Below are 26847 nucleotides of genomic sequence, written 5' to 3'. Positions count from 1 at the left end.
AATATGGTAAGACTGTTCTTGCCATCTGTCAGGTGAATAAACAGGGATAGAATGAAGGTGCCACAATTAGCAAGATTTTATTTGTGGTAATGACTATCATTGGCTTGAAAATTTTTGCCTTTTTGTACCTTGTAGCAGAAATCACTGCCAGTAGCAACTTCAATGTACAGTGAGGTAGTAGGCTAAGGGTTGGCTTATCAGTCTGTTGGCACAAAGACAATAGGGGGGATGATAATCATCTGATATTCACATCATCCTAAATTGCCTTGGACCCAATCTGAAACACAGTGGCCATTCTGCACTTGTGATGCTGCACACCACTGTGGTGGGGTACTAGAGTCTGTACTGACTCATAAGGAAAAATGACACTTTTGGGTTGTCCACATCATTTAATGTGGGAGTGTGGGTGTTCTATGGAGGTTTTGTTTTTCTTAAATCTCCATCTCCTGAACTCAAGAGTCTGCATGAGAATTGCAACATACTTTTTAATCAGTGAAAGTCATAGTTGTGAAACAAAGCTTGAAAACAAGGCTCAGAACCCCAAAGGGAAATAAAAAGAATCCAATATATATTGAAAAACAAAATCACTTGTGATTGTTCAGCCACTTTCATTATTTTTAGGACCTGACTCATGATTTTGAAACACTTGAATTTGACCATAATGTATGCTTGTACATCTAGCACAAGGGGGTCCCAGTCCTGACTGATGCATCCAGGCCCACGTTTCTAGGTCTAAATCTTAAAGAAGGAGCAGGGTGAATTAAGCAACAGCAGCAATGGATCCGCTACTCCTCTTTCAGCTGTTTAGTCGCAGTGACCAGGAGCCGCCTCTCAAAAGCCTTCTGGATTCGCTGACCCATGGCTCTGAGCTGGTTGGCAGTGGCCTCGCAGGGGCACGGTGTATGGTAGCCAGATGTCCCGATTTTAGCGGGGCAGTGCTGATAACTGGGGCTTTGTCTTATGCAGGCGTCTGTGTTACCCCCCCCCCCCGCCTGATTTTCCACACTTGCTATCTGGTCACCCCAGCAAGGTGCAGGCCCACACCAGGGCACGCAGGGTCTGCGCTGTGACGCCGGGCAAGGGGCACCAGCTGCCCCCTTCGTGCAGGAGCCAGCCCGCGCGCGCCCTAGGCTCACGGGATGGGCGGGGGGGAGGCACTGCCGAGCTCGGCCCTTCATGGGCGCAGCGGGTGGAGGACGGTAGAACGGTCATACTATTGAACACCCCTTCTCAGCAGCCAATCAGCACCCAGGAGCCCACCCTGTATTCTAAAGGTAGCCAACCAAAGCCTAGAACTACACGCAGGGGCCTGAAGGACATCTTCGCCAGCCAATCATGTTCCAGGACTAGAAAACAGCGGCCCGGAGTTGCTGTTCAAGGGCCAATCAGCGCGAAGCTGTGACAGATTGGCTTTCCTCAGCCAATCCATTGTTCAGGGTCGCCCTGCGCTCCTGGAGCGCCTCGGCCGCCCCAGCCAATCTGCTCCTCGGTAGCGTCTGCGTCACCTCCGCCGCCGAGAAGGTGAGTGGGGGACCCCGGGCCCAGCGCGCGGGGTGACTGCGCCGGAGGGGAGGGGGGGAGTGAGTGAGGGAGGGGTACGGCAGGGCTGGCACGCTGGCGGGGGGAGCGCAGAGCAGGGGGAGCAGAGCACGGTGGCAGGGCTGGTACGGGGAGGTAGAGCTGGCATGGGGGCCGGGGAAGCGCAGGACATGGGGGCACAGGGGGAGGGGGAGCGCAGGACATGGGGGGCAGGGCTGGCACGGGGGGGAGGGGGAGCGCAGGACATGGGGGCACGGGGGGAGGGGGAGCGCAGGACATGGGGGGCAGGGCTAGCACGGGGGGGAGGGGGAGCGCAGGACATGGGGGCACGGGGGGAGGGGGAGCGCAGGACATGGGGGGCAGGGCTGGCACGGGGGGGAGGGGGAGCGCAGGACATGGGGGGCAGGGCTAGCACGGGGGGGAGGGGGAGCGCAGGACATGGGGGGCAGGGCTGGCACGGGGGGGAGGGGGAGCGCAGGACATGGGGGCACGGGGGGGAGGGGGAGCGCAGGACATGGGGGGGCAGGGGCTGTGATGGTAGGGGGTTGTGGATAAGAGGGAGGAGCACTGGGAGGCTGGCATGGCAGAGAGGGGGCGGCAGGGCATGGAGAAGGAGCACTTGTGGGGAGGGCTGGCATGATCGGGGGGGGGGGGCCGGCATTGGCTGAGCTGTAGGAACCGGGAGGAAAGCAGCAGTGGAATTGCTGGGGCTGGAGAGCTGTTCAGAAGCATAATACCCAGAAATGCTGTTTTTCCGCTCTCCTTTCCGCCATGGCATGGGCTGATCCCAAATTCCTTTTCCCCTTCATTAAACAGATGGCCCAGAGGCTCGCGCTGAGGAGGTTTCTATCCATCTCCCCCAAAAAGCATTCTGTGCCGCCTGTGTCGATCCTCTCCAAGGTGTCAGCAGCACCATGCTACCCTAGATCACTTGTCCCTCTTACCCAGATCACTGTGCCTGCTTCCATTAGGACATTTTCTACCACACCTGTCTGCAGGGCCACCTTTAACATCCAGGATGGGTCTGACTTCCAGGACAGAGTTGTGAACAGCCAGAAGCCGGTGGTGGTAGATTTTCATGCACAGTGAGTATTGGGTGTGGAGCAGTGAGCCCCTCTGGAGTGTCCTTTCTCTCTCTCACTCTTACATCCTACAAGTAACACTCTTCACTATTTAGCCTCTGCTACTGTGCCTTTGGGCAAATTACTTGCCTTCTCTTTGCCTTGGTTTCTGCCTCTGTAAATAGGGATAAGAGTGCCTTCCTATCTTTTTGAAGTGCTTTGTGATCCATGTAGGGAGAGACCTGGCCTCATAACAGCACTACACTTAAGCATGTTTGCTGGCATAGATATACCGGCAAACCCTCCCAGTGGAGAGACAGCTTCTACCCACACGAAAGTACTTTTATTGGTATAATTCATACCTGTTCCTAGAACAGAATAAGCCATATCAGCAAAAGGTTTCTGTGTTCCCCTCATTTCCCTCGGCCCAACCCCCCCATTCCAGCAGCTCTCTATTCCCATTTCCCTATATGACAGACACTCTGTGTGGCCCCTTTTCTCCATGTCCCCCATTATCCCCTCCACTCATTCCAAAGCATTCCCCAGCCTCCCCCTCAGCAGGGGTTTTGTGTGTCCCCCATTACTCTCTCACCCATTCTCCCACCATTGCAGGAATTCTGTGTGCACCCTCATTACCCCATGCCCCCTATTCCCACCTTCCCTCCCAAACTAGCGGCTCTCTGTGTCTCCCTTTCTCCCTCCTCACATACCAGGGTCCCTCAGTCTCCCTCCCCAACCACCAAGGGTTCTGTGTGCCCCATTCTCCTCCCCCACCTACCAGGGTCCCCCATTCTCCTCCCCCACCATGCCAGAGGCTGTGTGCACAGTCCTGTTTCCTCCACTGTTATTTTTCTTTCTGGGAGAGAAGTCATTCAGGATGTCAATGTGTTTAATTCTATTGGGAGAATGAACAGAGATGAGACAGAGTATGTTATGCTAGAAGACATTAATGGCTACCATCAACCAGTTCTTTTGAGCTGTAGACAATTGGAGAAGTTGTTATGACTGGGTAAAGAGCTGGCAGGGCTTCAGGTGTCCCCCGCAATGCCCCTTCTGGTTTTCTGATTTATTTATTTCCCCCTCTCCGCCCCCCAAATCAATAGAGTTCTGGCTACTGATGCTTAGAACGTTCCCTGGAGTTTTGGAATTGATTGAATGCAGCATTCAGAAGCTGTTGCGTGACACAAAGAATTAAACTTTGTCTATGCTTAAAAGTTATATCAGCATAGCTGGATTGCTCATGGGAGTGGAAAAATCACACCCCTGACTGACACACCTAAGCCGATAAAACTCCAGTGTAAAGGCAGCTGAAGGAAGTTTTTCTGTTGACATAGCTATTGTCGTTCAGGGAGGTTGTGTTCCTACACCACCAGAAAATCTTCTCTCATGTAGGCTGCTTCTGCACTAGGGGACTGTGCTGGCATCGGTTTCGTAGTGCAGACATAAACACACTAAACTCAAGAGTATTTCTCTGTAAGGTTTTAGCAAGTTTGGTCAACAATACAGAATGCTACCAATACCTGTATACAAAACATAACGCTTATAGTATTTCACCAAGATGTTAACATAGATTATGTCATTGTTATGGATCCATAGCATCTGTGCTATGCCCAGCTTTAAACAGTCCCTTGCATGCAGAGATGACCTATACCTGCTGATTGGGGTGGGGAGAGGAGAGGACACAGTTTAAATATTTGGCTGCCCCCAGAACAGCTCGAGTCATGGCACTCCACCAAGCAGGTCCCCCCCATAGCAGTGGCCCCTCCCTGCAGCTCCCAGCTGTTGCTCCTTCCTCTCCCCACAGAGCTCAGCTTACCGGATCCCCCAGCAGCTGCTGGGCAGGGATGGGGTCCAGCCACCCCATGTGACAGAGCAGGGCTGGCAAACGCTGGTAGAAATATGGGGGGGGCACGTGACCCTGCATTGTTGTTGCCCCCCCCACACACACACACACAGAGGAACCTTTTCAGTGTGCCAGATCCTGAAGGGTGCCCATTCTTCCTTAAAGGTAGGCCACACGGCTTCAGTGCCTCCAAAACTGAGCACCTGGGCTCTTGAGCTCTACTCAGCAAATCCAACTTAGATAACTCGTTATCAGAGACATTTCCTGTCTTCCAGAACCAGTGCACCTCAGCAATATTTGCAGTGACACCAGGCAGCCTTTTCCAAACAGAGTAGGTTTTATTAGTCAACTGTAACACAGCACTGGAAAGTCCTTAAGTTAACCTTTAAGTCTCTATGCTAAGACATAATTCATACTGGCCGAGCCAGTGCAATCAGCCAGCAAAGCGGCTGTGGAATCCGTTTCCACTCTCTCTCCATGTTTTTGTCTCTTCGCCTGTCAATCCCATGTCTCTCCAAAGACCAGCTTGTATCTTAGCATCTTCTCCTCTCTTGGTCCATTGTCTTCCTCCTGCTGAATTCACATGTTGCGCCTGCTGGAGTTCCTGTGGATCATTGTCAATTGTTCAGTTGTTGGGATTACCATAGTCTTTCTGAATCCTTCACTGATATGGGTCAGTGTTGGCCAGTCCTTCAAGGACCCATTCATACTGCCCCAGGCAGTTAGGTGACCCAACACCTCATGTCTACTGCTCTACACCTATGGGGTGCCAATCCCTACTCAAGTAAGTCACTGTCATGTATATCATTCATAAGAATATTACAGAAGATTCCCACTTCATCACAGTAACAGAATGAACACGCATAACAACCCCGGTCTTAGTAAGCTTTTTATTTACTTAATATTATTTTGGCTTCCACCTTTTTCAGCCCACAGTCTGACAGCGACAAACACCAGAATCTATTTTATTGCTACATTTTACTGCCCTACAGTTCAGCTCTCTCCCATTATGGCTCATGAGGTTCTCTTCTTACTGTGTCATAAGGATACTTGCTAGCATTAAATGTGCAGCACAAGCTCGTTATGTTTTCTTTATTGACATTTAGGCCCAAACAGACAACTAGAACAAATGGCTGCATGAAAGCTGTGTATTACAAGTGATCTGTGTCCTCCAAATTAATCTCCATGCAATTTTTAAATCATTCCAAATACTCCTCTTGTTACCTTCATGTTTTCTTTAGCAGCTACTAGTTCCCAGGTGACCAGAAGTAGTTGCTGAGAAGTTCATAGTCTCATCTATAATCAAATTATATAATGTCTGTCCCATTTTTCTGAATGCTGTTTACACTGAGAAAAGACTTTCACCAGTAGCAATGAGTTGGTATTGGCAAAGGCTTTTGCTAACATCAGCAGTTGGCATTGATAAAGATTTTGCCATTGACTAACAATGGAAATAGATCCAAGATGTTATCTGCTAAATTATAGTAGTAATAATTTTCTGTCTCATTTGTGTCTGGTGGCACCTAGTGTCCCCAAGCAACATAAAGGCCCCCTTTTTTGCTTGGTCCTATACAAACACAGAGCATAGAGTCTGGAAAACTCTCAATCTAAATGGACAAGAGCGACAGACTGAAATGGAAACTAATGATGACTGGGGCCGTGAGAAGGAGGATCAATTTGTATGTCCTCAGATAAAGAGACCAAAAGCTATTGGGGGTAGCATAGGGAGCAAAATCAGCTGTGGTTTCAATCTAAAGCATGATGTAAGGGTTTGGGACTTATTAGTCTTTTCTTTGTGAGGGTAGGAGGGATTGAGATCAGTGTAAGCTGGGCAGTATGACTCCAAGTGCAGTGAGAGGAAGAGCTCAGCACTTTGATTAGCACCAATAGCTTCTGTTCAAACTCTTGCTAATACCAGAGTTTGGGACAGGGAGTGTCTGTTGTTGTGGTTTTTTTCTTTTTTTTAAATAGAGACAACCTCTCAGTGACAGTGATTTTGCTGTGAAACAGAGCCCTTAGGTAAACACAGCAACCACTTTGGAGACTGAGGTGTTTCAAGAGTAATGGGCTAACACTGAATATTAGCCTCTTCTCATCTTCCCCTGATTTAATTATTTCTTATGGAAGCCTCTCTTTAAACTGTGTTGCAATCCAGGCTTGGTCTATGCTTAATAGTTTTGTTGGCATAGCTGTGTTGGTCAGGGGTATCAAAAACCCACACCCCTGAGTGGCATAGCTTTGCTGACAAAATCCCCAGTGTAGATGCAGCTATGTCAACAGAAGTGGGCTTGTGTTGGCTTAGCTGATGTCATTCAGGGAGGTGGTGTTCCTATACCAAGAGAAAAACTCCTTTTGTCAGGCCTGGTCTACACCTGAAACTTAGGTTGACCTAGCTACATCACTCAGGGCTGTGAAAACTGTCACCCCTGTGCAGCATAGTTAAGTCGACCTAGCTGTAGACACAGCTAGTTTGATGGAAGAATTTGTCCATCGACGTAGCTGCTGCTTCTGAAAGATGGATTATCTACATTGACAGAAAACACCCTTCTGTCCATGTTGGAAGCATCTACGTTACAGCAGCAGCACTGTACCTGTGCTGTTGTAGTGTAGACATACCCTCAGAGTAGGCTGTGTCTACACTAAGGGGCTATGCCAACATAGGCTCCATAGCGAAGACCGTCTCAGAACCTGTGTTACTTTCTGACGGTGATTCTGAGTCTAACGATTGCAAAAGCGGTTGGTTAATGTTCACCCTTGGTGTTTAAATTGTGGTAATTTCCCATAGTGTAAAGGTCAGTGTAGGGAGGAGGGGTTAGGTGGTGATCAGGTTGCCTGTGAAATACCATGAATGGTGTGAATCAAACTATGGATGCCTAGCAGTTTCTTGTGTAATGCCTGTTCTTTTTCTTCCCTGTGAGGTGGTGTGGCCCCTGCAAGATCCTGGGCCCCAGGTTAGAGAAGATGGTGGCCAAGCAGCAGGGGAAGGTGCTGATGGCGAAAGTGGACATTGATGATCACACAGACCTGGCCATTGAATATGAGGTATGGGCCAGGAGCAGGAGGACGCTGTTCCAGCGGTGGCTAGGCGGGGGCATAAGGGTATCCTTATGTTAAGGAAAGGCTTGTCAGTTGGGCTGTCAATTAATCAGTTAACTCACGTGATTAACTCAAAAAAAAAATTAATCGTGATTTAAAAAATTAATCACAGTTTTAATTGCACTGTTAAACAATAGAATACCAGTTGAAATTTATTAAATATTTTGGATGTTTTTCTACATTTTCATATATATTGTAGTCTATTTCAGAGTAGCAGCCATGTTAGTCTATATTCGCAAAAAGAAAAGGAGTACTTGTGGCACCTTAGAGACTAACAAATTTATTTGAGCATGAAGTGAGCTGTAGCTCACGAAAGTTTATGCTCAAATAAATTTGTTAGTCTCTAAGGTGCCACAAGTTCTCCTTTTCTTATTGTAGTCTGTGTTGTAATTGAAATCAAAGTGTATATTATTTTTGATTACCAATATTTGCACTATAAAAATGATAAAAGAAATAGTATTTTTCAATTCATGTCATACAAGTACTGTAGTGCAATCTTTGTCTTGAAAGTGCAACTTACAAATGGAGATTGTTTTGATTTTTAATACAGTTATGTAACAAAAAAAAAATCAATGTAAAACTTCAGAGCCTACAAGTCCACTCATTTCTACTTCTTGTTCAGCCAGTCGTTAAGACAGAACTTTTGTAGCCGACATTGCAAGGTATTTACATGCCAGATATGCTAAACATTCATTTTCCTCTTCATGCTTCAGCCACCATTCCAGAGGGTATGCATCCATGCTGATGACGCTCATTTAAAAAAAAAAAAAGCATTAATTAAATTTGTGACTGAACTCCTTGGGGGAGAATTGTATGTCCCCTGCTATGTTTTACCAGCATTCTACCATATATTTCATGTTCTAGCAGTCTTGGATGGTGACCCAGCACATGTTGTTCATTTTAAGAACACTTTCACTGCAGATTTGACAAAACACAAAGAAGGTACCAATGCAAGATTTCTAAAGATAGCTACAGCACTCGACCCAGGGTTTAAGAATCTGGAGTGCCTTCCAAATCTGAGAGGGATGAGGTGTGGAGCATGCTTTCAGAAATCTTAAAAGAGCAACACTCCGATGTGGAAACTACAGAACCCGAACCACCAAAAAAGAAAAACAACCTTCTGCTGGTGGCATCTGACTCAGATAATGAAAATGAGCATGCATTGGTCCACGGTGCTTTGGATTGTTATCGAGCAGAACCCGTCATCAGCATGGACACATGTCCCCTGGAATTGGTGATTGAAGCATTAAGGAACATATGAATCTTTAGCGCATCTGGCGCATAAATATCTTGTGACGCCAGCTACAACAATGCCATGACGATACCCGTTCTCACTTTCAGGTGACATTGTAAACAAGAAGCAGGCAGCATTATCTCCTGCAAATATAAACAAACTTGTTTGTCTGAGCAATTGGCTGAACAAAAAGTAGGACTGAGTGGACTTGCAGGCTCTAACATTTTACACTGTTTTATTTTTTAATGCAGTTGTTTGGTACATAATTCTACATTTGTAAGCTCAACTTCCATGATGAGATTGCACTACAGTACTTTTATAAGGAGAATTGATAAATACTATTTATTTTATTTTTCAGTGCAAATACTTGTAATCAAATAAATACAAAGTAAGCACTGTACACTTTGTATTCTGTTATAATTTAAATCAATATATTTGAAAATGTAGAAATCATCCAAAAAAATTTAAATAAATGGTATTCTATTATTGTTTAACGGTAAAAAGAAAAGGAGTACTTGTGGCACCTTAGAGACTAACCAATTTATTAGAGCATAAGCTTTCGTGAGCTACAGCTCACTTCATCAGATGCATATCGTGGAAACTGCAGCAGACTTTATATATACACAGAGAATATGAAACAATACCTCCTCCCACCCCACTGTCCTGCTGGTAATAGCTTATCTAAAGTGATCATCAGGTGGGCCATTTCCAGCACAAATCCAGGTTTTCTCACCCTCCACCCCCCCACACAAATTCACTCTCCTGCTGGTGATAGCCCATCCAAAGTGACAACTCTTTACACAATGTGCATGACAATCAAGTTGGGCTATTTCCTGCACAAATCCAGGTTTTCTCACATCCCCCCCACCCCCATACACACACAAACTCACTCTCCTGCTGGTAATAGCTCATCCAAACTGACCACTCTTCAAGTTTAAATCCAAGTTAAACCAGAACATCGGGGGGGGGGGGGGTAGGAAAAAACAAGAGGAAACAGGCTACCTTGCATAATGACTTAGCCACTCCCAGTCTCTATTTAAGCCTAAATTAATAGTATCCAATTTGCAAATGAATTCCAATTCAGCAGTTTCTCGCTGGAGTCTGGATTTGAAGTTTTTTTGTTTTAAGATAGCGACCTTCATGTCTATGATTGCGTGACCAGAGAGATTGAAGTGTTCTCCGACTGGTTTATGAATGTTATAATTCTTGACATCTGATTTGTGTCCATTTATTCTTTTACGTAGAGACTGTCCAGTTTGACCAATGTACATGGCAGAGGGGCATTGCTGGCACATGATGGCATATATCACATTGGTGGATGTGCAGGTGAACGAGCCTCTGATAGTGTGGCTGATGTTATTAGGCCCTGTGATGGTGTCCCCTGAATAGATATGTGGGCACAATTGGCAACGGGCTTTGTTGCAAGGATAAGTTCCTGGGTTAGTGGTTCTGTTGTGTGGTATGTGGTTGTTGGTGAGTATTTGCTTCAGGTTGCGGGGCTGTCTGTAGGCAAGGACTGGCCTGTCTCCCAAGATTTGTGAGAGTGTTGGGTCATCCTTTAGGATAGGTTGTAGATCCTTAATAATGCATTGGAGGGGTTTTAGTTGGGGGCTGAAGGTGACGGCTAGTGGCGTTCTGTTATTTTCTTTGTTAGGTCTGTCCTGTAGTAGGTAACTTCTGGGAACTCTTCTGGCTCTATCAATCTGTTTCTTTACTTCTACAGGTGGGTATTGTAGTTGTAAGAAAGCTTGGCATGAAATGTTGTAAAGGCATGAAAAGTTGTAAGAAATGTTGGCATACTGTGATACCTTCAGATCAGCGGCACTGCTATGGGTACCCGCATGGCCCCACAGTATGCCAACATTTTTATGGCTGATTTAGAACAACGCTTCCTCAGCTCTCGTCCCCTAAAGCCCCTACTCTACTTGCGCTATATTGATGACATCTTCATCATCTGGACCCATGGAAAAGAAGCCCTTGAGGAATTCCACCATGATTTCAACAATTTCCATCCCACCACCAACCTCAGCCTGGTCCAGTCCACACAAGAGATCCACTTCCTGGACACTACAGTGCTAATAAACAATGGTCACATAAACACCACCCTATACCGGAAACCTACTGACCGCTATTCCTACCTGCATGCCTCCAGCTTTCACCCTGACCACACCACACGATCCATCGTCTACAGCCAAGCTCTGCGATACAACCGCATTTGCTCCAACCCCTCAGACAGAGACAAACACCTACAAGATCTCTGTCAAGCTTTCTTACAACTACAATACCCACCTGCAGAAGTAAAGAAACAGATTGATAGAGCCAGAAGAGTTCCCAGAAGTTACCTACTACAGGACAGACCTAACAAAGAAAATAACAGAACGCCACTAGCCGTCACCTTCAGCCCCCAACTAAAACCCCTCCAATGCATTATTAAGGATCTACAACCTATCCTAAAGGATGACCCAACACTCTCACAAATCTTGGGAGACAGGCCAGTCCTTGCCTACAGACAGCCCCGCAACCTGAAGCAAATACTCACCAACAACCACATACCACACAACAGAACCACTAACCCAGGAACTTATCCTTGCAACAAAGCCCGTTGCCAATTGTGCCCACATATCTATTCAGGGGACACCATCACAGGGCCTAATAACATCAGCCACACTATCAGAGGCTCGTTCACCTGCACATCCACCAATGTGATATGTGCCAGCAATGCCCCTCTGCCATGTACATTGGTCAAACTGGACAGTCTCTACGTAAAAGAATAAATGGACACAAATCAGATGTCAAGAATTATAACATTCATAAACCAGTCGGAGAACACTTCAGTCTCTCTGGTCACGCAATCACAGACATGAAGGTCGCTATCTTAAAACAAAAAAACTTCAAATCCAGACTCCAGCGAGAAACTGCTGAATTGGAATTCATTTGCAAATTGGATACTATTAATTTAGGCTTAAATAGAGACTGGGAGTGGCTAAGTCATTATGCAAGGTAGCCTGTTTCCTCTTGTTTTTTCCTACCCCCCCCCCCCGATGTTCTGGTTTAACTTGGATTTAAACTTGAAGAGTGGTCAGTTTGGATGAGCTATTACCAGCAGGAGAGTGAGTTTGTGTGTGTATGGGGGTGGGGGGGATGTGAGAAAACCTGGATTTGTGCAGGAAATAGCCCAACTTGATTGTCATGCACATTGTGTAAAGAGTTGTCACTTTGGATGGGCTATCACCAGCAGGAGAGTGAATTTGTGTGGGAGGTGGAGGGTGAGAAAACCTGGATTTGTGCTGGAAATGGCCCACCTGATGATCACTTTAGATAAGCTATTACCAGCAGGACAGTGGGGTGGGAGGAGGTATTGTTTCATATTCTCTGTGTATATGTAAAGTCTGCTGCAGTTTCCACGATATGCATCTGATGAAGTGAGCTGTAGCTCACGAAAGCTTATGCTCAAATAAATTGGTTAGTCTCTAAGGTGCCACAAGTACTCCTTTTCTTTTTGCGAATACAGACTAACACGGCTGTTACTCTGAAACCCATTGTTTAACAGTGTGATTAATCGCAATTAATTTTTTTAATCGCTTGACAGCCCTACTTGTCAGTGCAGCTGCATGTTGGGGTAGGAGGTATGTGATTGCTTAGGGACTCCTGTTTTATGTGTGTCAGTAGATACACACCCCAAGCCTTCAGTCATCTCTATTTGTAGCTCTCAGGCTCTTCTTGAATATTGCTGGTGTTTGTATTGGGATAGTGCCTAAAGACTCCAAGCCCCATGGTGCAAAGCACTGTACAGATGTATAACACAAGGACAGGCAGCGACGCGGAGAGCTTGCAGGTCACTCCAAATGCAAGGCAGCCATGGAACGATGGGCCTAACATTTAGCCCAGTGTGCTCTTAAACACCTGTGTCATGTGATCAACACCATTTGCCCTAAAGATGCAGAGTGGGCTGAATCCCTTCCCAGCCCCTCTCATTCACTGGCTCTCCCTCCCAAGCCATAAAAGGATTCCATAGGTGTTAATGTCTCATCCTCAAGCTATATCATACGGCTTTGTTTTTTTGGGGAGGGAAAGGGAATGTATGTGGCGGGAGGAATAAACTCATCCATTTTCTGGCAGGTTGGGTCCTCAGCACTTAGGTTAACCCATCTTTCCACTGCTATGCATGTGAACTCTCTGTCCTCCGCACTGCCACCGGGTGCTTTGGGAGGAAATAACTGAACACAGAGAAGGATTCGGCCTTTTTATTAAAAAAAAAAAAAAAAAAAAAAAAAGCTCATTTGAGAAACTGAAAAATCCCCCAGTTCGGCCCTAGGGACCTGGTGTCTCCCCTTCCTAGTACCTAGTGGACAAAGAACACTGCTGCTGTAGTCTACAATAAGACCCTGCAGCAAAAAAGGGTTAATATTCACTCTCCCATTGGAGAGGAGAGCTGTGCTCCTTCCCTTTAGGGATTAAAACCTCACATCTTTGAGCCAGGGCTGAAGCTAGGACAAGGAGCTCAAAAAAAAACCTGCCAGCCAGCTGTCAACCAGCCTCTGGGGAATGTCATCTCTCCAAGAGTGGGGGGTGGGGTGTCACATGCTGTTACTCCCAGGTTGCAGTGGGTAAGCCTTTGGGGCAAAGTGGAGCCAGTCTCTTCCCTCCCTCTCCCTTTAAAGTGACAGAACTCTCCAGCAGGCGTGGAGGGTCGGCACAGCTTGCATCCTCTGTTAAGGTCGGTGGTGGGGGCTTTGCTCTGTGACAGTGCCCGGACATACATGCCCAGACCAAAGTTGAGGAATGTTGTCATTAAGCATGGAGGATGTGTTTGAGGGTGCTAATGAGGACACACTGGGAGAGGTTGCGATTTTTTTAAACAGTGAAGTATTTGAAGCCAAGAGATGTACACCAGGCACTGGGTAAGGATTGTGCTGTCCACAGATAAGAGATTAGGGATCAAATAGCTTAATCATTATTGTTCCAAGCCTTGCTATAGGTAACTGGTAGCACTTCTGCTCCAATTATACCAGAGCAGTCCCAGACAACTGGAAAACCAGCTGGAGGGGTTGGCCAGAGTGGCTCCATGCTGTTCTAAGTCTGCACAAAAGAAGAGGACGCTATGGTGTTCAGGGTAGGGGGTCGGAAATCGACCTACACTGGGGCAGGAAATCTGAAGTACCCTGCTAGCAGCATCCTCTTCTAGGAACACGAACTGAGGGCTCTTCCACCTGGGATCCAGGACTCTCAAATTGTTCTCTGCTTGTGTCCTGGGATTTTCAAGGCCCTTTTCTCACCCCCACAATTCCCCTGCTAGCTGCCAGAAAACCAGCTTCCTCCCACGTTTCTCCCTCCCCTTCACATGCAGACCCTGGCCGGCTGCCCAGCCTGAGATTGCACAACGTCCTCTCTGCAGTGGATTCTTTGGGGGCTGCGGATGGAGAGAGACCCCCTCAGAGAGCTTTGGAATGCCTGAGCATTCCTTCACATGGGTCCCTGCCTGCCCTTGGCTCCAGGCTGTCCCAGCAGAGCACACGTCCCAGAGGCAGAGGCATTTCCTACCGCTAGAAACCTTGCAGATCCAGTTCTGCCCAAGACAATAATCTGTTCTCCTGAGATTCTCAGTCCCTTCTCATCCAACACCCACTTTTCAGGAGGTCTCAGAACACAGCTTTTCCACCCCACTGTCGCTTCCCTTCTTAACCACAAGGGCAAAGAGAGGGGAGTACTTTGGCTTTGATCTGCTCTGTGTGGGATTCTCTCTCACTTTCAGTTGCACTGGCTTGTTGCCAGGATGCATTTTAATCCTAGCTGGGAAAGCTCAGCCCCTTCTCCCACACTGCTGCTGGTCAATGCATAGACTGGCTGGTGTGGTAGTTTTGGAAAGCTAGCAGGGGGACTCCTTTGGCTGGAGACATTGCTGCAGTAGTAGCTTGTTCCTGTCCAGAGTTCCCTACATTGTTCCTAAACTTACTGGTGAAATCCTCACTTCTTCTCTGGTCTCTCTATGCTGCGTAAAAGTGCTGGAGCGGTGTAAAGGAGGCCTAACAGCCCTGGTTCTGTTTGGGGGAGATTTTCCCTGGTGCAGGCAGTACAGAACCCGAGGACTTGCGGACCAGCCCTGGTATAGGGGCTGCCCATAAGACATCCTGGGATGCTGTTGTAAGTTAGATGGTCCCATGAGACTTTTTAAGCTATGCTGGGAGCCGCTCGGCCCCCCTGGAGCAGTTCAGCATCTGGAAGCACAGAGTAGCTGAAAGCCACTCTAGCTGTCCCCTCCCTCTGCGCTGCTTCCTCTCCCCCTTCCTCACCCCCCAAAAAAAGGCTGTGAGTTCTGGGCCGTGTCCCTTAGAGACCACGCACACAGCAGCTGGGCGGAGATGCTCAGCTCGAGGAGATGAAAATGCGCTAGCTCTGCTCAAGCTAGCATACTAAGAATAGCCGCGTGACCGTGGCGGCTCTGGCTAGCCACCCAGGTACAATCCCATCTGAGCCCCTGGGTACGTATTCGCTCCACCTCCCGGCTGCCATGTAGACATACCCTTAGAGGCACAGCCCAGCACTAGCATATCTAGTGTGGAGACCAGTGCTCCTGCTGCCACCCCAAGGAAGGGTCAGGGACGAGAAACGCTTAGCTCCGTGCGCGTTGCCAGTTCTGTACATAGGCTGATATTTTGAGTGTGGTTCAGGGTGCATGGGAGGAGAGGGAGGGCTCAGCCACAGGTGCACGTGAGGTTCATGCTGGCCCACGCACAAAGGCTTGTAACTCAGCATTAAGTTAACTGCTCCTCTTCAGCTCTGGAGGCTGCCGCTGTTCCTCGCTTGGACTAGCGCTTGCTTTGATCATGTGACCTTTAAAGCGGCTGGTTAGTTAACCAAACTCGTCTATAAAATAGCCTCACGTGTAACTCCACTTGCTGTTTAATCTACATTAGGGGCATGAGGAAGGATCCCTGAAAAGTAACAACTACGTTGCCCCGGGAGGGCATAATGAAGGCAAGCTCAGTGCTCCCCTGTTATATCCTTTCTTCCTGAAAAAGAAAAAAATTCATACACCGGCACATCAGCCACACCATGTGTACGGTGAGCAGCTTTCCAGGGCTACAGTGCACTTCTACAACTAGTCACTAGGGGGTGCTAAAGAACACAGATTAAGCAGGCATTGGGCAAGTGGCGGTAGGAGCCTCAGTGCCTGAATTATCTAAAACTGGTCTGTACAAAGCCCTGGAGGATATACACAGGGAACTGTTCTGGATGGGTGTGGGGGAGGGACAGGGTGAACAAAACCTCTTTTATGTCAAACTGCTGGTGAGAGAAGAGCCAGATCTCAGAGGGATTTCCTGTGGGGAGGATTTGTGTGGGTGGCAGATCCCTGATGGCAGCAAGAGACAGTGCAGCTGGGAATGTACTTGCTGAGTGGATGCATTCCCAGGATGGATAGCCTACAAGATAAGGATGGGACACATTCCAGGAGATAAGTGCTCTACAGCTAAGGGCCATGAAGTAGCAGGAGGTATGTGGCTGGCTGTTCTGAAATGCTACCAAATTCTTTCCCTTGCCATTCCATGCTGGTCTGAGCCTAGTTACGCCTTCCCTAAAAGAGGGCCGCAAGGTTTCTCATCCCCCTGACTGAGTCCCTGTGGATTTTGCTTTGATTCTGAGTGCCATCCTTTGCACAGTTACTTCCTTAGTTTTGAACAAAGCTTGTGGGGGATCATCTGAGGGAGTAACACCCAAAGCCACTACGTGGCTGCCAGCTCAGTTTGAGCGCTTTTCTTCCCCTACCTAATCAGCAAGGCTGAGCAAGTGGTGGTCTCTGACCACGCTATCAGTGAAGCCATGAGCTGTGAGAGCAGGGAGAAGGAAAGAGATGGATTGTGGGGGGGGAGAGGGACACAGTCTAGAGCTAACACAAGAGTACTTCTCCAAGGGTGGAGGGGGAGGACAAGGAATCCTCTCCTACCTGCGGAAAGGTGCAGTTCCACTCTGGTCCACGTTGAATTGTAGGGAACAACTACCCAGTGTAAAATATACTTTATAGGGCACTTTAAAAGATTTCTAAACCATTGGGTTTGCTCCCTCCTGCACTGCCTTGTGATGAGATAAAAGGGGTGGTGGGAGGAGAGGTTACTATTTTTATTGGGGGGGAAATAGGTATTTTGTCTGCATTTTTAATCTTGAGTCTTGTCTAAACTACAAAAGCTGCATGGATTGATTTTAGTTAAATCAGTGCATACATAAGGCTCAAAAACATGAGCAGCATCGATGCCTTCCATGGTTTTGCTGGAGGATGTCTTGGACAATGTTCGTTGTTAGCTCTTGCACCTTAATTAAATCGCTGAGCATGTTCTCCAGCTGCCCTATGATTGTCTAGACCAGGGGTTCTCACCCTTTTTCTTTCTGAGGCCCCTGCAACATGCTATAAAAACTCCATAGCCCACCTGTGCCACAACACCTGCTTTCTACATATAAAAGCTAGGGCTGGCATTAGGGAGTAGCCATCAGGGCTGTTGCCCAGGGCCCCAGACCATGGGGTGCCCCACAAAGCTAAGCTGCACATCAGGGCTTAGGCTTTCTGCCCTGGACCCCAGCAAGTCTAACATTGGTTCTGCTTGGTGGACCCCTGAAACTTGTTCGCAGCCCCCCCAGGTGGCTCCAGACCCCAGATTGAAAACCACTGTTCTAGACTAGAGAGGCCCTGAATTTCTAATGTCAAAAGCAAGCAGGAAAAATAAAACCCCGAAAACTTTTCAGTCCTTTATGAATTATACAGAAAGGCCCAAGCCTTTTGTGTGTGTGTGTGTGTGTGTGCTTTGCAGGTCATCCTTCAAAGCCATTGTGCAGCTGGGCTCTTCCCAGCATAGCTTATTGTGTGTCTGTTTGTGCCCTCTCTGCCTTCCAGGTCTCAGCTGTGCCAACTGTACTGGCTATGAAGAACGGAGACGTAGTGGATAAGTTTGTGGGGATAAAGGATGAGGATCAGCTGGAGGCCTTCCTTAAGAAACTCATTGGAGCCTGAACAAGAGAAACCTGCACCCAGGACTCTGGATTTGGTCATGTTGCACGTTCTCTTGCCAGGGGAGGCGTGAAGCAAAACTGAACTGCCTTGTAGAATCTGTGCCCTTTTTTGTGTGTAGGTGTGGCCCACCTTCTCCTCTGGAACAGCAGTAGTCCTGAGCAATTCTGAGGGATGGTGAGAAGTAAGGCCGCTCATCCTCAAAATGGGTGGGGAGAAGCTGGAATTGGGCTTCCGTCTGTCGGCAAAGAACTGGCAGTGGGGAAAGCGAGACAGCTGCTGAATTAGAGGTGTGTTTATCAGTTTCTCTACTATCCAGACCCAGAGCACTGGGTGGTTACTCTCTGCAGGATGTGGACACATATTTGCTCTGGGTGGGTTTGTTAAAATCGGGGATTGCTCTGCTTCATCCATGATACCTGCATCCTTGTCCTCATGTTGCTGGGACAAGTATGAATCCTCTGTGGCTCCTTGAGCCTATGCCACACTCTCCCCTGCTGCTGATTTATGAAGAGAAACATTTGTGTGTGGGGGGGGGGCTTTTGTAGGTCTGTAATAAAGAGAACTTTATTAATCACTTCTGTGTAGTTCTGTAGAAAAAACCCCTCTCTGAAATCATGGGGCAACTCTCACCTGCCCACGAAGGAGGGAGGAGTAGTAAGGGATGATGCTGCTGTGATAGCTGAGCATAGATAAGGGGGCTCCCCAGATGGAAACAGTGGGGTGGGCGTGCAGGTGGGATTTAAGAATGTTGGGAGTGACTCATCAGTATTAAAACTTAATGCACTTGCTTGTTTTAATACCATTATTTCTGTGCAGCTCCCAGCACAGCTCCTCTGGGTCTATGGACTGGTGGGACTTGTTTCAGGTGCTGCTGGATTCTGAGACCCAGAAAGCTGATGCATCTCCTGATCGAGGAGGAATGTTGGCTCCTGCCAGTAATGAACCACAGCGTGTTCTCACCCCTCCTCTACTTCCTGTCTGTTTGCATAATTGAAGCTGTTCTTATCACTGAACTCTGGTGCAGAACCCTCACAAGAGGCTGCAGGGACTAGCTGCTGAGGAAAATGGTGGTGTGGAGGGAAGTGATGAGGAGGGGTCTCTGCCTTTGGACTTTAACTAGGCTGGCCTTGAAACGATGGTCGTGAGTTTATACATTCATAACTCTAGTTGAGTGCAGTCCCTCTCAGCTGCCTCTCCCCACCCTGCCTGCCCTTTCTGCTTGTTCCTTGCACCTGCCTCCATCCTACCTGCGTAGCAGCAGCTGCTGCCACCTTCCCTAACCTCTCCCTCAGCTACTCCCATCCAGCAACTGCAAATTAGTGTTCTCAGGATGAAACCTAGGGCCACTGCCTGGCTTTTCCTGGATATCAAAGAGGCTTAATTTCAGTGCATTTATGCCACACGCCTCAGAATACTGTCAATATTTACTGCCTTTATAGGCTTTTTGTTTCTGTTTGTCTTCAGTCTCCCTTACCCCGCCTTGGCTCTGAACTCAGTCTTCTCCCAGCACTTACATTATTACAACCAGCTAAGGCATTTTCCTCCAGCAGTGCCATCACACTTTATAACGAGCAGTACATTTTAAGGAGTGGTGATGAAAGTCCATAGGTGCTGGGCTGTAGCCACGATATGGCTGGCAGTTTTGTTCTTATCTCAAAGCGGGGTAAGACTGGGTGCTCCACTGCAGGAAGTGATACCAGTGGTCCAGTAGGGGGCACTCTTCACTTTGGGCCAATGCTGAACTAATGCTTTGCTGTGTCGCTCTGTAGCTCTGCTGCTGGAGCTGACATCTTTTGAATGAGATTTAAAACAGCTCTTGGCCACGTATGATCATTAAAGAGCCCCTGCCAACTTTTTGAAATGGAAGGGTTTTAATCCTGGCAGTAGTGCCATGCCTCTTTAAATTCCCCTGGCAATACCAGTTCACTACAGTATTCTCACTTCTAGTAAAGACTGTCCATTTTCCAGCATATGCAGGAAAAACAGGGGAGCACCATCATATGTTCTTATAATAGTTAACTTTCATGCCTTACCATCACCCTAAAACAGGAAAAAACAGACTTTGACTTTGCATTGTGTGTACAGGAGACAATATAAATTAGCTATTTTACCATTTCCTTCCAAGGGAAAAGTCTAGCTTGGGATTTCTGTGGTATTCCAGTGTCAAAGCACAGAGTTACTGGCAAACTTTACGATGGGGGTATATGTACAATTGCTTCTGTAACATGAATACTGAGTACCCAAGTATTTGATATGCTCAGAGATTTCCCTCTTTAGCCACCCCTACGAAGCACCACTTTCAGTGGCGGGAAGAGGGTAGCGTTTTCTGTGCATCTGATTCTCCCTTGAAGTCCCAAAATGCCTGGGCACACCTTTGACCCAGTAGAGAAATAATGAAAAGGGCAGAGAAGTGCAAGGATGTTTTAGGCAGCAGGCCCTGATCCTCAAAGATATTTCACTTCCATTGATGTTGATGCCAGTTAGGAGCCTAAGTACCTTTGAAAATCTGGGTCCAGGACTTTAATTTTAATCCCTTTTTTATTGTCTCTGCGGAGTGAAGCTGTTACGTGCTAATGATGTCTGCTAATAACAATCTCCCCATGTTGGTGTCATCAGGAAGGTTTGCACATGGTCTGAGTCAGGGTGTTATATGGCAGTTTTCACACACACTGAACATGATGGTCTGTTGCAAAGGGGCTAATGCAAAAGGCTGTTCCACAGCACTAACAGATTTCTCCATATTAGTGGCTAAAATGCTTCCCTTTGTTTCTGTTGCACCAGGGATGCTGTGTTCTTCACTTCCTGTTTTGAAACATGCATGGTGTTGCTCTGTTCTGTTAAACCTTTGCTGTGCTCTGTCTTACCAGTGGCCGCACCACAGTCGTGTGTATGTGCTATAACTATACAGCTATATTTAAAATGCAGGAGTCATGGACTTTAAATGAACCCTACATGAGTGTCTCTTCACATCAAATGTTTCTGTCCTTCCTTTCGCTTCCGTTCTTTAAACTGTCCCCTGGTCATCTTCCACCACCACCCCCCACCCCCCGTCTGGGCTCTCTGGGAGGCTGCAGGACAGGGAGATGTTTATCCTTTCAGCATTCCTGCCATATAGTAATAACACTTAGTACTTTGTGGTTACAAAGCAAAGGCTGAACAGAAGAGACCAACACCATTTGCAGAACTCTGTGCAATCTGTCCTGTGATGTAGGTAAATAAATATCCCCTTTTTACAGCTTGGAAAACAGCTGCTATTAGTCCTGATCTGGCCAGGACCTCAGGCTTTTACTCTCCTGTCATGGAAATTACAGTTCTAGCCTGTGGCCTGGAGCTGCCTGAAAGCTCACCTGCAGTTATGGTGTCCTGCCACAAGGAGCTGCTGTGCCTGGGAGTGTGGCTCATCCCCCCACCTCTGCTGCTCCCTTGTGAGCGTAGAGGAGATGAATCAGAGTAGGGAGCAGTTGCCTCTGTCTTGTCATTCAATGCAGCTGCAGCAGTTGGGATCATCCTCCCCAAGGGGCATGGGAGCCAGGGGGACCCAATGGGATAGGAGGAGGGAAAGGCAGGACACCAAAGAGGAAAGCCCCCAGCCCTCCCCTACAGCTAGAGGAAACAAATGGTGGAAACATGAGGCCTTCAGGAGACAAGCCTGAGAATGTGCTTCTCTCCAGTCACCCCAGAGAGCAAGAGTGCCGGGGAGAGGCCGCATCCATCCCTCCATCTCACCTCATTCTTAGGGAGAAATGCTCCTTAAGGATGCCGGGGAGTGAGCCAGGCCTGCCGTCCTTCCATGGAGATGCTGGAGTAAAGGAATAGCACTAGCAGCCCACTGGGCAGCTGCTTCCTATCTTCAGTAGGAGGGAGTTTGGGAACTTGGTACAGGGGATGCTGGTGCTGTTCCTACAGCGTCAGAGGAACATGTCAATTTCTAAGTGCTGATTCAAACCCCAAAGCTTCCAAGACCCTGATGATTAAGATATTTGTCATAAAACTAAATTAAAATGCACTAGGCGTCTGCTCACAACCCTCTGGCAGCTCATGGCCCTCTGCTTTTATGGAGGAGTGTCCCTGGAGCTATCTTTTAACCATCGGTGACCATGAGGAAGCACACAGCCGTTTCTGCCAGTGGGTAGAGCAGCTGCAGTTGATGGGGAAAGAAAAGGTGACCCTGTCCTACATGCCTCCTTTCTGTGGGAAGATCCATCTCCTGCCAGCTCCTCTTCTGTGGGAGAACCCTACTCCCCTCCCCTACACTAGCTCTGTCTTCCCCCCAGGGAGAAGGACAGATAAGGAATACACAAAACAAGGGTTTTACATAAAACCTTTTTTAAAAATCAACTTAACATTGTCTAAAATGCACCAGCACTTTCCAGGGAAGATGCCCCCAGACTTCCTAGGCTTGTTTGTGTTACATCAACACAGATTCTCTATCCTGCTGGACATAGATCGGAGAACTACCGATGTGCCCAAACCAGTTCTGCACAAGGGGCTTAGGCAGGCTGATGGGGCCTGGAGGGGGGAGGGGAGGAACTTCTTTTGGCTACATTTGTTCCCTTTCCCCTACTGCAGGGCGGGACGCTGCTGCTTCGCCACTTAACACCCAGACCTGTGGTGACAAGAGAGTTGGTGAGCTCCCACTCTTGCTTTGATCAGCTTTAACCGCTGGTTCGGAGCACATGGCCCTGCACAGATAATGGCTCCACAGGCCTGGCTAACAGAGCAGAGTCACCCTTCATGGAGTGTTACGCAGCGCACATGCTGGAGCGTGTTTTCTAATGTTTATATAACTGTGTTGTTTCTTTTATCTGAATTTTTGAGCAAATTGCCAGAGCCCTTTCTGATCATTAGGGACGCTGCTTACGCCAAGTTTAATCTTTCAAAGTTTAGCCAGTGTTGAGTGATGCTGGAAAAGGAACAGTTGCAACAGGCCAACATATTTTCTTTATAGGGTGGTGCAAAAATGGCTTTTTTTTTCACTCTGCCATAATTCAGGAATGACTGAATAGGTTTGGCCCAAACTTTCCAGGAATATTCACCTGTGAAGAGAAACCAAGCATAGCAAGTTTCAGCTGACAAAATGAATGTTTTGGAAAGTTATGATCCTCTGAAAATAAGATGGGGGGGGGAAATATAATGCAAACTACTTTGCAACTTTTAACTCTTATAAGTGTGATCAGTGGCTGCTAGAATATATTTGTACAGTGCTTTGAGTCCCTTCATGCTGAATGGGGCTATTACAAATCAAATAATTTCCTGGCTAGACAATCTGTCCTGCAGCAACATTGTAACTTGGGTATAGGGCGAGTGCTTTCAGCAAGGCAATGATAAACATGGGTGAAATATTCTCTGCAGGAGGCTAAGAGTGACTCAGGGTTCCTACAGAAAAGCAACCTCCCGCTGCTCAGAGCAACATATGTGAAAAATGAGAACACATAGCACCAGAGGCTGGCCTGGGTTAGCACATCTTCCTCTCTGACAGCAAGAGCTCAGCTCTGCAGGAGACAGAGGGGATTATCCACAATGTAAATCGTGCAGATAAAAAAACACCCAGAAAAAAACATGCAACGTTCTTGTTGTCCTTCAACTCACTGATTGCTGGAAATTCCTCAGGTAGCTGCTGAGATGTGAGGGGTTATTGTTCTGCATTATGATTTTTACAGTCTGGCCAGTGGCAGGAAACAACCAAATAAAATCTCCTGTTCTTCTTTCTTCTTAGCAGGGCTTCAGCCACAAGTCTCAGGCCTAGCTGTGGTCTAGTGTTCATGCTCTTCGCTGCCATTAAGGAGATCTAGAGTCATTTTCCGGGTCTGGTCTCTTCCTGCCAAGGCCAGCAGAGGCTTGGCCTGCTGCACTGGGAAGGCCTGATAGCCTTGGGGTTAAGGATTAGCACTGCTATGCAGGCCAGTTCAGGTGTTATTCCCAGTCCACCTCTCCTTGGCAGGAGGTGGGAGTGCTGCACAGAGAGCATGCTGGGGGAAGGTGTTTCTTCTCCAGCTGGGGTGGTTGTAGACTAATACTGGTGAAGTCCTTGGCCAGAAAGATGTAGCCCTTTTGAGGGGGACCCTCAGAACTTCATTAAGAAATACCCCAAACCCACTCAGCGGCAGGGAATTACGTGGGTAGCTGCCTGTATGTGTGTGACCTGGAAATCTCTTGATGCCAACTGGCAGAGGACATGGGGTGCAGAGTTTTACAGGGAACCCCTTGGTCAGTTATATACATACTAATTCACTAAAGGGCGGCCTATGAGGTCTCTGCTCAGAGCCAGTAACACACTGGGCATCATAATCCCTGCAAAATGTATGTACGGGTTGTATGTGAGGAGTTATGCATCTATACTAGAAATTATGTTCTTAAGGTCAGTGAGTTAAATCAGGTCACCAAGAGGTGACAAATGTCTTCCTTTCAGACAGGCAGGAGACGTTTATCTATCTGCCTAGTTATATTCAAACTGAGCATTGTCTACTTCAGTGGTTCCCTACCAGTGGTATGTATACCCCTGGGGGTACGCAGAGGTCTTCCAGGGGGCATATCAACTCTTCTAGCTATATGCCTAGTTTTATAACAGGCTACATAAAAAGCACTAACAAAGTCAGTACTAACTAAAATTTCATACGACTTGTTTATACTGCTCTATGTGCTATACGCTGAAATGTAAGTACAATTCTAATTGATTTGTTTTATAATTGTATTGTAAAAATGAGAGCGTAAGCAATTTTTCAGTAATAGTATGCTCTGACACTGGTATTTTTACGTCTGGTTTTGTAAGCAAGTAGTTTTTAAGTGAGGTGAAACTTGGGAGGTACACAAGACAAATCAGACTCCTTAAATGGGTACAGTAATCTGGAAAGATTGAGAGCCACTGGTCTACTTCACAATGGATACCTATGTGCATACAGAGCCACCACCTACTCAAAATTAAGTAATTAACAAGCAATTGCAAAATCTACAGGAAGAAACAAACAGCAGGAGCATGTCAGTTTATGGATAAAAGAGAACAGAATTGTTTTGACATATCTGGGGTTGCAAAGGGCCACCCTGGTGTGCTTCCCCAGGGGGACAAGCTGCCAGCTGGCTTGTTTTATAAAAGGTGGATCACAGCCGGTCTGGCTGTTTGAAGCAGGGAAAGGAACTTTGGGTGAGTTAACCTTTCGCAGAGAGGGGAATGCCTTATTAGTTAAGTTTAGGCTCTAGTGTACATGTTATTCTTTTATATGTAATTCTTTGTTTCCAGTATTTCTGCTCGCTGTTATTTGAGACTCTGTTCTTTGTTAAATAAACATAGGCTTGGTTTTGCTATAAACAAATCTCAATGCTGTGTGTTAAGCGGTGCTCTGTGGTGGAACTGGTAAACTGGAGCGTACTATTCTTCCTTTGGAAGTAGCAGATCTGTGGATTCCGTGAGTGTCCAGTGGCCCAGGGACTGGAGATGCTTGGAGGACTCAGGGGTTAGAAGAAAGAAAAGGAGTACTTGTGGCACCTTAGAGACTAACAAATTTATTAGAGCATAAGCTTTTGTGGGCTACAGCCCACTTCGTCGGATGCACAGAATGGAACATATAGTAAGAAGATACATATATAGATACAGAGAAGGTGGAAGTTGCCATACAAACTGTAAGAGGCTAATTAATTAAAATGAGCTATTATCAGCAGGAGAAAAAAACTTTTGTAGTGATAATCAAGATGGGGTTAGAGTGAGCCTATTGCTAATCTGTAAAGAAAGAGCAGGGCCTGCAGAGGCCTAGAGGGGAATGCTTGTGTTGCCAGAGGCTGGTGATGTTGGGGAACAGAATCAAGGCTGGCACAGACACTGGTTCTTCACACGAAGAGCAGGCGGTAGCGAGGTGCCCAGGGTTCCCCCTGGGAAGCGGCACAAAATGTGCCATGAGCAGATCCCTTTAATCACTCTCTCTTCCCTGTATCTCTCCTCTACTGACCAGGGCCGGCTCTAGGTTTTTTGCCGCCCCAAGCAAAAAAAAAATTTGGCCGCCCCTGCCCCCCCCCCCCTTTTTTTTTTTGGCTTTTACACGTTTGCACTTTGCAATGTTTTTTTTGTTTTGTTTTGTTTTGACTGTTTAAAATTTAAAAACAAAACAAAACAGATAATTTGTAGTTAGTGAAATAAAACAATTTCCTACTTGTGTACTCATTTAATTTTAACAAAATCACAATTACAAACCATTTGAGTTCAACTATACACTGTAATGAAAAACGTTAATGTCTTCTGGTGCAGCAAAAATAAAAAACTATATCTTTGGTCTGTGAATACACTAACCACGATCTATTAATTCATTTTTTTTCTTCATACTGGATGGCATAAATCGACGAGTCGACTCATTAAATGGATATTCAAATGTAGGATCTAGTTTTGAAGGACCTTTTTTCACAATAATCATTAGCATTGCATCAGTAATTATTGTCGGCGATGTACTTGGATCTGATCCTATGTCAGTCTCTCCACCTTCCAATAATTGTTCTTCAGTTTTAGATTTGGATAACAGTTCTTCGTTTCTGGACTTTTCAGCTGAAGAAGTAAATCTTTGGATGGATTGTGATTGTTCGTCTTTATCAGTTAGCAAAGATAATCTTTGGTCGGATTGTTGTTCATCTTTATCAGCTGACAAAGATAATCTTTGGTTCAATTGGTCTTCATCAGTTGATGAATTATCACTTTCAATTCATTGCTTAGAGCTTTCTCCTTGATTGTCAACTTTTTAAAAATACTTATTTGAAGTACGAGATAGTTTTTCTAATTCTTTTTGCTGTTTCTCTCTTTGTTGCCAGTAGGCACCACCGGAAAGGCGTTTTCATTTTTGTCCTGGCATTTTAGCCCTATAACCACTGGCACCAACGCAACACGGAAATTGGCACGAATGGCGCCGATAGGGCGGAACAGTACACACAAGTAATCATGATTCCTGATTTAATTAATCAATAACCATTAACATTTACACATTTACGCACGTTCACATTATGAGTAATCGTGTCACGACGTGACATGCTATTTTTCACGTCACACTCCTATCGCACTACTGGAGATTTTTTTGATCTTCATGTTTGGTTGTTTTTTTCGTAC

General features: G+C 46.8%; 1 protein-coding gene across 3 annotated transcripts; it reads left to right on the top strand.

Annotated features, from left to right (window-relative positions):
• Positions 1 to 1440: 1440 nt before the first annotated feature.
• TXN2 (thioredoxin 2) lies at positions 1441 to 26005 on the top strand. Of its 3 annotated transcripts, none has more exons than XM_073325110.2 (4): positions 1441 to 1521; positions 2356 to 2624; positions 7362 to 7485; positions 17655 to 26005. In XM_073325110.2, exons 2-4 carry the CDS (start codon positions 2356 to 2358, stop codon positions 17769 to 17771), a joined length of 510 nt encoding a protein of 169 aa, XP_073181211.1. In that variant the 5' UTR covers positions 1441 to 1521; the 3' UTR covers positions 17772 to 26005. The 3 variants fall into 3 exon arrangements, with proteins under 3 accessions (XP_073181211.1, XP_073181217.1, XP_073181202.1); XM_073325116.2 differs by lacking the exon at positions 1441 to 1521 and adding an exon at positions 1530 to 1553; XM_073325101.2 differs by lacking the exon at positions 1441 to 1521 and having other exon boundaries at positions 2201 to 2624.
• Positions 26006 to 26847: the final 842 nt, after the last annotated feature.

Source organism: Lepidochelys kempii, chromosome 1 (assembly GCF_965140285.1).
Source record: "Lepidochelys kempii isolate rLepKem1 chromosome 1, rLepKem1.hap1, whole genome shotgun sequence".
Taxonomy (NCBI): domain Eukaryota; kingdom Metazoa; phylum Chordata; order Testudines; family Cheloniidae; genus Lepidochelys; species Lepidochelys kempii.
This window is presented reverse-complemented; position numbering and strand designations above follow the sequence as displayed.

What these genes read in the sequence shown, in the direction of transcription:
- TXN2 (XM_073325101.2), top strand. Translation starts at nt 2,311, where the DNA reads ATGGCATGGGCTGATCCCAAATTCCTTTTCCCCTTCATTAAACAGATG. An exon ending in GTGGTAGATTTTCATGCACA is followed by an intron (nt 2,625 to 7,361) that starts GTGAGTATTGGG and finishes CTTCCCTGTGAG; the next exon opens with GTGGTGTGGCCCCTGCAAGA. An exon ending in ACCTGGCCATTGAATATGAG is followed by an intron (nt 7,486 to 17,654) that starts GTATGGGCCAGG and finishes TCTGCCTTCCAG; the next exon opens with GTCTCAGCTGTGCCAACTGT.